We start from the raw sequence: 12,279 nt of genomic DNA on the forward strand, positions 1-12,279 counted from the left end.
GCCAGCCCCGCGGTGCCCTCCGGTCTCTCCCCCCCCCTTCCCAGCAGGCAGCCAGCCCCGCGGTACCCTCCGGTCTCTCCCCCCCCCCCCCCGTTCCCAGCAGGCAGCCAGCCCCGCGGTGCCCTCCGGTCTCTCCCCCCCCTTCCCAGCAGGCAGCCAGCCCCGCGGTGCCCTCCGGTCTCTCCCCCCATCTTCCCAGCAGGCAGACAGCCCCGCGGTGCGCTCCGGTCTCCCCCGCCCCTTCCCAGCACGTAGCCAGCCCCGCGGTGCGCTCCGGTCTCTCCCCCCCCTTCCCAGCAGGCAGCCAGCCCCGCAGTGCCCTCTGGTCTCCCCCCCTTCCCAGCAGGCAGCCAGCCCCACGGTGCGCTCCGGTCTCTCCCCCCCCTTCCCAGCAGGCAGCCAGCACAGCTGTGCGTTCCCCCCCCCCTCACCAGCAGGCCGGCAGTTACGCGGACCGCCCCCCCCCGCCAGCAGCTCGCCACCTTCCTGTTCTACTGTCCCCTGTGCAGGACACCAGCTGCCTCCTGTACCCAGTGCAGATAAACCCCAGTGACCCATTGGTTAATTCCCTCTCCCAGGTGCAGTCGGGGCAGAAACACTCACCCCATTGCTCGCCATGCCTTCGCTTCCCTGGCCTGTCTGTGTTATGTTAGGTATGTGGGAAGGATGCTACAAAAAGTCTAAAAACTCCTTCACTGTGTGATAATAAACCATGTAGCCTCTGTGTATTACATGTTTCTATCTATGTTTTTTTTAGTGACCTTGACTAATGCAGCCGGATCACCAGCCTCACGTCGCTTGCAGAACTTGAGAAAAAATCCGCGAAAATCAAAAGAAGAATTGATCAAAGCAGTTATGATTCACTACAACAGAGAAAGTAGGAAGACGCAGGAATGGAGAGAGAAAATGTATGAGTGGAGGCAAACAGAAAGCAGGAGAAAGGAATTGGCTATCAAAAAAACCTCAAAGCAGATGATAAGCCTCCTGGCTCGCCAAACTGAGTCTTTCGAGTCTCTCGTAGCCATGCAGGCAGATCTGTACCGTGGAAACCCACACCCCTCCCAAAGCTCTCTTTCTTGTTCCCCAGTATTTGCACAAAACACCTTTCTCCAGCAGCCAGTTTCTTTTTACCCCCAGCTGCCCCCAACACCTGTACGATCACCTACCAGCCCTGATAACTACAATTCTTACCCTGTGCACTCCACCCCCATTACCCTGCAGCATAGTAATCCTGAAGTGCAGCAGACATTGAACAGTAATCCAAACAGGACATATTCAAACCTCTGAATGTACAGTCCACCACCCTAACCCCCCTGGCCTTTTATGTACTGTACTTTGAATAAAGGATTTTATGGCTTTTACAATACGTTTTATTATTGCAAGAAGTGGTAAATATTGTACCCCAAGGTAGAAAGGAGCACAGCAAAGGCACCAAACATTACTGTTGGCTCTCAGCATCAAATTGCTCCCTTAAGGCATCCCTAATCCTTGAAGCCCTTTCCTGGGCCTCTCTAGTAGCCCTGCTCTCTGGCTGTGCAAATTTATCCTCTAGGCGTCGAACCTCGGAGGTCCATTCCTCACTGAATCTTTCACCCTTCCCTTCACAAATATTATGGAGGGTACAGCACGCGGATAAAATAGCGGAGATGCTGCTTTCCCCCAAATCTAGCTTCCCATAAAGACACCTCCAGCGGGCTTTCAAACGGCCAAAAGCACACTCCACAGTCATTCTGCACCGGCTCAGCCTGTAGTTGAACCGGTCCTTGCTCCTGTCAAGCTTCCCTGTATATGGTTTCATGAGCCAAGGCATTAAGGGGTAAGCAGGGTCTCCAAGGATCACAGTGGGCATTTCGACGTCCCCTACTGTGATCTTGCGGTCTGGGAAAAAAGTCCCAGCCCTCAGCCTCCTGAACAGGGCACTGTTCCGAAAGATGCGTGCATCGTGCACTTTTCCAGGCCATCCTGAGTAAATGTCAGTGAAATGCCCATGGTGATCCACAAGCGCTTGCAGAACCACGGAGAAATACCCCTTGCGATTAACGTACTCTGATGCCAGGTGGGGTGGTGACAGAATAGGAATATGCGTCCCATCTATTGCCCCTCCACAGTTAGGGAAACCCATTTCTGCAAAGCCATCCACAATGTCCTGCACGTTCCCCAGAGTCACAGTTCTTCTTAGCAGGGTGCGATTAATGGCTGTGCAAACTTGCATCAGCACCATTCCAACGGTGGACTTTCCCACTGCAAATTGGTTCGCCACCGATCGGTAGCTGTCTGGAGTTGCCAGCTTCCAGATTGCAATAGCCACCCGCTTCTCCACTGGCAGGGCAGCTCTCAATCTCGTGTTCCTGCGCCGCAGGGTAGGGGCGAGCTCAGCACACAGTCCCATGAAAGTGGCTTTTCTCATCCAAAAGTTCTGCAGCCACTGCTCGTCATCCCAGGATTGCAGGACGATGTGATCCCACCACTGAGTGCTGGTTTCCCGAGCCCAAAGGCGCCATTCCACAGTGCTGAGCATGTCTGTTACTGCCACAAGCAATTGAGTGTCTTGAGCGTCAGGCGTTTCAATATCATCGTCTGACTCCTCACTGTCACTTTGCAGCTGAAGGAATAGCTCCACTGCCATGCGTGATGTGCTGGCAACATTCATCAGCAAGGTCCTCAGCAGCTCAGGCTCCATTTGTAACAGAAATCTCAGAAATCGCGCTGCAGACTCACAATGCCGCCAAACTGCTCGGAATGTGTAGCAAAGCACCACGGGGCGTTGGAACAGGAAGCGGAAAGACCCGCACACTTCCTTCCCCTTCCCACAAGCCACAGTGCCAAAATGGGACGAGGTGCTCTGTGGGATAGCTGCCCACAATGCACCACTCCCAACAGCGCTGCAAGTGCTGTAAATGTGGCCACACTGCAGCGCTGGTAGCTGTCAGTGTGGCCACACTGCAGCGCTGGCCCTACACAGCTGTACGAACACAGCTGTAACTACCAGCGCTGCAAAACTGTAAGTGTAACCATGGCCTTAGATTCCAAGCCTCCAACCAGTGGTAAACAAATACATGATGAAGGCAAGCCACAGAGTTTCTGGGGAAAGGCAGAGTCATACTACTCAGACAGCAGCTCTTGCCAACAGACCTATCTGTAAAGAGTACTATCATTGACCATTGAGGAGGCTGCCAAGCTGCTTATCAGTGATCTCTTCTCCACCTCCTCAACAAAGCTATAGTAAGTAGCTGCTGGACTTAAGAGGGAGCAGAGATGGGGCAAGCAGGAGGCAGAGAAATCAGGCAACAGCTAAGCATAAAAAAAGATTCCATAGAAGACCCCATTGCTAAATAGCGTTAATTACATTTTTGGCACCAAATACAAGATGAACTGAAAATATACCCTGCCTTCTATACACTGAACACGCAAAAGTATAACCCAGAGATAAGAGTTCTGTGCCAAAACAATTCATCTAAACATAAATAGATTAAATTTCACAATTTTGTGACAATGAATTCATCACTAACACAGCCGATCTATAACTGCGCGTCACCAGATGTCACACAGACTATGAAACAGCCCCTTGAGTACACTCTTCACATGCACTGCACAGTGTTAGATGAGTGCCTTGAATAGGGTATTCCAAGCACTTATCAATCTGCAATACGTATTATTCTTGTTCAATAATCTAACCGTCATCTTGTTCCTGTGTACATTAAAGCTTGCTCAGCATGTTCAATTTGCTATAATTCTTGCAGTAATTCCTGCAGCCTAATCATTTGGCAAAACGAAGCCGCGTTAATAGATAATAGCTTGCCCTCTTTGCAAACAGGAGGCCCATACTAGTGCACTGTCAACTACAAATGCAAAAAAACCCAAACAGAAATAAATAACATTACAATAGCACCTACAATAGCACCTACAGAGCAATTAGGTTCAGGTTCCGACTGTGGTGGCACAATACAAATGACTGCAGCACACCTGAAGCAAGGGAGACATTGTCTGGGCTTGCCAGAGGAACGGAATAGGGCTTTACAAGAGAGGCTGCAAAAAGGGGGTGGGGGGGTCAGCGTGGCGACTCTGACTCATCCCCTGGTAACATACGAGTGGCAGGTTTTAAAAGGTGCAAGCCCGGGTGTTTGAAGTCCTTTCTCCAGAGAGCCAGCAAAGTGGCACTCACCCTCCCTCCCCTCGAGGTGGGAAGTATCATTCCCATTTCACAGATGGAGAATTGAGGCACAGAAGCACAGAGCCTCAAAATATTTAGGTGCCTTCCTCTCCCCTTTGAGGATCTGGGCCAGAGACAATAAGATCACATAGAAAGTCTATGCAGAGCAAGCAATTCAATCCAGTCTCCCAAGTCCCAGTCCAGTTAACCACCCAGTCCAGCTTATCAGTCCATTTTTATTGACCGTGTGTTATGCAGGAGGATACTCAAAAATCCCTTTTGGCCTTAAAAATCTATGAATCTATGAACAACCTGTGCATTCACATATATTTCATATTCTGAATCTCGGTATTCTGGAAAATTACCGGTACTCCCTATGCTGCCTTTTCTTTTCTTTTTTAAAATATTTTAAATGCAGCATCCACCTTTTCTGAATCCTGGCTGCATTGGGCATGCATACTGAGCACTAGAAAACAGAGAGTTTGCCAGTGGTGTAATTAACCCTACCCTTTTGCATTTTCTGCATGTCTCTGATTCTCCTGTATTATTGCCCTCGGCATTCCTGTAAAGATCCAAGTCTCTTAACGTGACCAATAAAAACACCACATCCACACTATCAATCTCAGTCTGTGCTGCATACTGCTAGTTTGTACAGGAACCAAAAAACTCATATTTCTGATGAAGGGTCCAACAGATTCTTCATGGCAATATATAGAAAGTGCTTTAAATACTGCTGGACAGTATGTCTACATGTCCGGAGTTTACATTTTCCCTTACTTGTTAATATTTTCTCTCCAAGATTTGGTTACCCTGTGAAAGCGGTGGAGTATTCCTGAAAGAGACTGTAGTAGCTTCATCTGCTGGGACAATGAGATGGTCACAAGGAAGTTTACTTTGAGGGAAAGGACCCTGAGATGCAGTGATTTAAGTAGTTCAAAAAGCAAATCAATTAGCTTTCTGAGAAATACGGGAAATTAAGATAAATACACTCTCCTACCTGAAGTTCTACAAACGGAGTACTGGTCACAACCAAGGAAAACAAAAGCCCAAAACGCTAAATTTAATGCAAAAATGTCCATGCAACTTATTGATATAAACAAAAACAACAAAATGGCAGTGAGAATCTATCAATCAACCAAATATTATTTTTTAAAAATGGTTATGTCAAAAGTTCCTGGATGGTTGTCCATGGAGTAACCGTGGCACTTGGTGATCTGCAGAGAGCAGAAAGCTGGCTGGTCACATAATGCTGGCTCCTTCTCCTTGTCCCCAAGTGCTATAATGGTATTTTCTAAGTTTGTTTTTAATACATTAAATACTTTCCTATTACTTTCCCGTGTAAGCAATTGATGCAGTTTCCACAGGGATCAGGCATGAGAGATGAGGTGATCTCCATGGGGAAAAGTAGTTTACAATATAATCCCTCTGTTAAGATGTGCTCCACATAATGAAAAAAAGAAAGTTTGAGACCTCATGGTTTAGTGCAGTGGTCCCCAACCTTTTTGGCTAGCGGGCACCAGCTGAAGGACCACTGCGGCGGTGGAGCATCCGCTGAAATGCCGCCAAATTTCAGCGGCATTTTGGCGGCAACGCCTCTCGATGACGTCGCTTGCAATCGACAAGCGACGTCATCGAGAGGCGTCCCCGCCGAAATTCGGGAGCAACGCCTCTCAATGATATCACCTGTCGACGGCAAGCAGTGTCAGCAAGAGGCGTCCCAGCCGAAATTCGAGGGGGTGACGCCTCTCGATGACATCACTTGTCGGCGACAAGCGTCGTCATCAAGAGCTGTTCCCACCAAAATGCCACTGCGGCATTTCAGCAGGTGCTCTCCCAGGGGCCAGGATGTGGGCACATTAAGATGCCTTCGCGTTGGGGACCCCTGGTTTAGTGCAATCAAATTACTTCTTTACTACAACTCCAAGAGAGTACGTGCCTGAAGCAACACTGGTACTTGCTATTTAAAAGCTCCAAGGTTCTTCCTCCCTCCTAGACCACCTACTCTGAGGGCATTTCTAAATCAGATTTCCTGGAATCATCCCTACCCTGTATCTTTCTAAGGGTTGCAGGATCAGGCGCCAACCAATTGATAATGAACTAATAATAATACCTAGGCTCTTCCATTGCCCTTTTCATGAGTACATCTCAAAATACTTGACAAAGGAGGTCGGTATCATTATCCTCCTTCTAGGAGTTCACTCCTCTACTTCTTATTCAAAGGGGTCAGCCGCTCAGCTGGGTCCCTATATTCCCCTAAAATGGCTACAGTTATAGACTCTTCCCTGGCAACATGGAGCAGGAACCTTTCTGTAACTGAATCCAGGCTGGCTGAGTGGAGTTTATTTGAATGTTTGTTTTCCATACTGCAGGGTGTATTATGCTGTTGTAAGACTGTCTGTCAGGGGTGCTTGGAACTCCTGCATAGGCATCTTCCTTATCTAAACAAACAAAACTGGGCATTCACCCCAGTGGGAAAGACCCACACAGTCCCTACAAACACTTTGAAGCCCTGTGCTAAGGGCTGCAGCGTAGATCAGAACCCATGCTCTGGGGGGGCATGCTCACTGATGGTACAATTCTGCAGCTGTTTCTCAGAAGTATGGTGTCAAGACACTCATGGGTTTGGAGGCTGTAGTTTTGGGGACTCCATTACTTCCAAACCTGATGCTTTAACTACTAAGCTATTCCATCTGGCACTAGTGGCAGTATTTATTATTTTTAATACTGTGCCTTCAGGCACAGGCAAACAAAGTAAAAGAGAATGACAAGTTTCCCTTCAAAGTGAGTGTCAGCTGAAACAAGAAAGCTGTGTGTGCACTTTATACTTTTCATTTTAGAACGTGTGTGTGGCTCCTAGATAAAGCATTACAGATACACTACTTCTGACTCTAACCGTTCCTTTGTATTTAAAGAAACACACAGAATGCCATGAGCATTCATTATTGTTTCATACCAGATTTGAACCAGCTAAAAGAACCTAGCTCAGAAAAATGAAAGGCCCATTTTGCTATTGAAAATGGAAAGCTTCTCATTAAAAGGAAAAAAATAATAATTGTGGAGGGAAAATGTCTCCTTTTAACTACCTACTATTGTTCCTCCCCAACTGTGCTTTGGGCAGTGCAGATTAAGAAAGTATTAAGAAAGAATGTTGAAGGAAACTTGAATAAAGTTTTTAAAAAGTGGAGCTCCCAAGAAATGTAATAGAAGTTTAATCTGATTAAAATATTAATACAAGTTTCAAGAACAGAGACTTACCTTTTAATAAGGAAGTCTAAATGGCATGACAATTACTTTCACATTTTTGTGAACTGTAGATTGCTACATAATAGGCTATAAAAGGCAATGTGTTCAGTTAGCCACTGCACTTCTCTGAGGCTGATAAACAGCCTATAAATTCAGTTCCCACATCAGAAATATTCTAATATAAGCACACCAGACAATTCATTGCTACTATGTAGGGGCCTGATCCAAAGCATACTGAAGTCTACGTAAGTCTTTCCATTGTTCTCAGTGGGATTTGGATCAGTCCCCATGATATATTAAATAAGATATACTTAAAAATAACTCACAGTAGTAATAACTGGAGGCATGATTCTCCTCTTCCTTGCACCAGTGTAAATCCGTGGACTTCAATGGAGTTACACCTGATTTTACACCAGCATAAGCAAGGGAGACTCTCAGCCAATTTCCTAGAAAGGCAGCTTAGTAGATTTCTCCATCAAAACCCTTCTAGGTGTCCATGTGGTGAGGGGAATGACCGTTGGGATGTCACAAACTCAGATTACAAATCCCAGTCACGGTTTAATGGAGTCTCCATGGAGTTAACATTTTCTGCTCACCCCTCAGTCCCTTATACCAGCCATTCTAAATATCATCCAGCTGCCCTCCTCTAACTTTCATTTGATTTTACTGCAAGGGTCTATAACGACTTCGCTCATATACTTCTAACTTATTTTTGATAATGTGTAGGCTACTGTACAATTATTTACAGCTAAGTCTGCAGGCTATATTACTAGATCAATAACCTTGCCTAGTATTAAATGGTCTCACAGCAGGTCACAAATCCTCCTTTTATTATAATTCAAATCCTAAAATATCTGGGTTTCTTTTTTTCTAAAAATCTCTGCAGGTTTAGTAATTTATGAAAGAGTTTTGTTTCTTTCTTTTAAAAAAAAAAAAGGTGCAAATATTCTGATTCTACATTTTACTGTCTGCACTTTGTGTGTGTGAATTTAGCTTGGGAGAAGAGTCTCAGAACCCCAGCCCTAGAGCCAGAATAGAGACAGAATGAGCAGTAGCAGAACAAATTTGTTCAAAACCATCCTGTCTGTGTTCTGGTCCTAGAGGGGCCACAATGTTAGAGGTGAGAGAGGATAATTCAGCCTCCACATCAACAAACTCCTTGGCCTATTCACTCAGACTGCCAACAAAGGAGCCAGTCATGGTGTGATGCTTTTTGTGGCACTGACACCTTTCCATTAGGAAATGGACTTGACCCCCCCATTCCCATTATCGGGGCCAAACAGGTGTCACAAAGTAACAACTTCAGCCAATGCTCAAATGAACTGACAACCAAGAATTCAACTGCTCTTCTGTAGATGTTCTCAGTGGAAGGGGAATCACTGACATGTCCTGCAGGATCACTGACTCTCTCCCTTTGTTTATGGCTAACTGGGAGAAGGGTGCTGAATTGATGGGAGGGGGGAATCTCACAGCTTCCTGCTGTAGTAACATGAGATCAGGGGATGGAAGAGGCTGAGAACCACTGCTCTAGTGTATAATTCATTACCAGTCCTCTGAATCAACCAATATGCAAGCTTCCTCCTTTATTAAAAGAAAAGTCTGCTACATAAATTAAGTTTTTACACACGCCTGATTTTCAAGAATATTCACTGCAGCTAGTACTGACAAGCTATTTTCATCCTAGTCATTTATTACACAGCAATTTATTAAAGCCTTATAAACACAAGTGTAAGCTAGCCAGGAATGCCAGAAAGCAACAGTTCAAGCCTTCAGGTCATGAACCTTCCTGCCAGATGGTACCAGTCAAAGTGGACTTAGCAAATGCTTAAACACCTTAACAGATTCCCTAACATGAAAATATGACAATTACTTCTGGAGAATTTACAACCAAAAAGGAAAGGGAAAGGCTGGGTTTAGATCAAATTATGAAAGGCTGTTTGAGAAAAGCTGTAGTACTAGCTAACGGGTTACCACAGGCTAGTGAAAGAATTCAGACAGATCACTACAGGAAAAAGCATTCATCTCCTTCCTCTGAATTCAGAGCAGATCACTACCAAAAATGCTGTCCAGAGAGGATGGCTTACTGATATAAGCCTCTGGTTTGAAATACCAACTCTCTCAAACTGCAAACTCCTGTCCCAATAGGATCAACGCAGCCCTGCATCCTGAGTTATATGCACTTTACTGCATGGGGAACTTCCAGATACGACCTTTAAAATTTTGTCTGCTTGCCATGGGCAACAAAGATCCCACAGTACTTTTAGCAAGATCAGCAGAGGGATTTGCTAACATGTTTCTGAGCAAAGCTTCCCAACCCTTACACATCAGATGGTCCCCACCCTCCAACCACAATGGGGGGCACATTTCAGTGGTGCTGGATGGGTGTAAGTTAAGTGCTTTAGGATCTTTAAAATGAAAGGCTTCAAATAAATATAAATTATTATTAATAAACAGGAATTCTTCAGACAGCTTCTTCAGAAGTTTGGAGGGCAGTGCTGTAGCAGTAGCCATGATCTGGATGCTAGCATCATGAAGACACAGGTGAAGAGGAAGTACAATCAGTCAACCTTTAGATGTATGAGCCTGGGGAAGTGGGAGGGATGAGAAAAAAAGGGAAGAGGGGATTTGTCTCATATAGATGAGCTCCATCAACCCAGAAGACACTGCTGGGTCATTACCCACCCATAGCAGTGGCAGGGCAACTGGACTGAAGGTAGACCTAGCATCATTTACAGGTTCAGTGACCTGAATGGAACCCTTTATTGACTGCCTCCTTCTCTGAAGCCGCTGACAACTTCACAGCTCTCTGGCAAACCAACAAAATCCTTACTCATCTTTTGGAGTACAATTGTGAGGAAAATTATCATCTTAAATTAATTCAATTAATTCTTCTTCCCTCTTCTGCATCAGCCTAGGAGAGCACTGGGAATTCTCTGCCTGAATTAAAAACCTCCTCAGGTGTGCCAGTGAGGCCTGGTTTTATCTGACATCAAGGGCCAGATCCTGCAAAAGCAATGAGTGCCCTCATCTATTGGTTTCAAAAGGGAACTGCTGGTGTTCTGCATTTTGCAGGAAACAAATAAGCATCTCATAGAATCAGGACCAGATCCAAAGCCCACAGAAATCCATGAGGGTCTTTCCATTCATCATTACCTTTAATTATGTCGTTGTAGCACCTGGAAGCACCGTTGTGCTAGGCCTGGCACAACTGCACAGCAAGAGGCAATCTTTGCCTGCAGGAGCTTACCATCTAAGTAGTCAAGTCAGACATTAAGAATGGGAGTTGAAGTAACATGCCAAAGGTCACACAGCAGGTCACTGGCCAAGCCAGGAACACAAACCAGGTCTCTTGATTTTCAATCTAATGCCTTATCCATGAGATCACACTGCTTCAGGGGGCTCTGGATCAGGCCCCGAGATAGCACTTTAGCGTATCACCACCAGGGTGCAGATACAGAGGTAAAATGATTCATCTTAAGCCAATGTACCACTGAAATCACTGAAAGCTGCTCCACCTTCTATTGTCACAGGGGATCATTACCCTCCCCTAGCTGCAATACCATTAGAGCTAGTAAATGGACTAAATGCATCGGCCAGGGCAGCTGGATTTCTCTTTTGTTTTTAATTAAGATACACGGCTCAGACTACAACGAGATATAAATTCCAGGTACTGTATTTTCCAGCTTCTAGTTTCGGAGTATTGTTTTCGAGGTCTCCTAGTCCCTGACCCATCTTTCCTGTGCGCACTGTATTTAATGTACGAATTTTACACTGTGGAAGTGAATCAATGCTCTTTATTTTTAGTTTTTCTTCCTGCAACGCCACAAACTCTCTTAATACTGTATCTCAGAACATCAAAGATATTCACAGATCAAACTGACAAAAATGCTCTCTCTGCTTAAGAAGTGAACCCAGCCGACTTTCTTGTAGGAAAATCAGAAAGCAAACAAACACAAAAACAAAAAAACCCACCCCCAAAAAGGAATCAAAACAGCAGATTTTGTGACTACACACTAAAATTCTTTGGGGGGGGGAGGTGAATGGAGTAACATTTTTTTAAACCACTCATATGCAGCAAAAGGATAGATCAGTTTGAATTAAGACCACCTCAAAGTGATGGGGTGGGAAAGCAAAACATAATAACGATGCACTTCTGCCTCATTAGAAGCAAACATTTACTGGCCCCTTATATCTCCCTGTCTCCCCCTCTCAATATTCCGACTCTCATCATAGCTGCAAGAAATTTTAACTTAACTCATGACCCTCAGCTCAGTGAGAATCTTCTAATTCACCCAGTTCAAAATGTTGAATTATTAAAGTAATATGCTCCGACCTAAGGCTATTTAAGATACAGGGATATCTCCTCCCGGGGGGGATGGGAAATATGACTTTACATTCCATTCCAGCTCCTCACATAAAACATACTCTAATCAATCTCTTCGTTCTTTAATTTTCTTCCCAAGCAGGATTAAAAGAGACTGAAAAAAAATACAATTACTTCAAAACACCCCCCTTATATATTCTGTAATGGAGCCTGCTCTTAAAAATATCCCCAAAGCCTCCTTCAATTAAAAAAAAATTGTCTGGAACATACTGCAACTTGTATTTTAGTTGGAGCCTGGGGAAATATGTAAAGTATTAATCGGAAAAAATCTAATACTGCATATGTGTCATCTGACAGAGGGGAAAGAAATGATTATAAAGAGCAACTTGAAGATTAGAAGGATGCTGTCAGCTGTCTAGCTGAAAATTTCTGATGTGCTAATATTATAATACCTCAGATTATTACAAAAGAAGGATGTGAGCTAATTATTACATTTCTCTGTATCTTCCAGTTTATTTATTCTGTGCTTTATGTAAACAGTCAGTTACCCTTCCTAGTCTCA

General features: G+C 44.9%; 2 protein-coding genes across 9 annotated transcripts in view; both read right to left on the minus strand.

Annotated features, from left to right (window-relative positions):
- FAT3 (FAT atypical cadherin 3) overlaps positions 1-12,279 on the minus strand; it is a 607,093-nt gene that overhangs the window by 526,250 nt on the left and 68,564 nt on the right. The window lies entirely within an intron of this gene.
- The window catches only part of LOC127045637 (uncharacterized), a 946,950-nt gene continuing 935,248 nt past the window's right edge, over positions 578-12,279 (minus strand). Inside the window, exon 2 of the mRNA XM_050941920.1 lies at positions 578-2,870. Coding sequence (XP_050797877.1) covers positions 1,439-2,680 — 1,242 coding nt within the window. The 5' untranslated portion in view covers positions 2,681-2,870 and the 3' untranslated portion in view covers positions 578-1,438. The remainder of the gene's footprint in view (positions 2,871-12,279) is intronic.

The sequence above is a fragment of the Gopherus flavomarginatus genome, chromosome 1 (assembly GCF_025201925.1).
Source record: "Gopherus flavomarginatus isolate rGopFla2 chromosome 1, rGopFla2.mat.asm, whole genome shotgun sequence".
NCBI lineage: Eukaryota > Metazoa > Chordata > Testudines > Testudinidae > Gopherus > Gopherus flavomarginatus.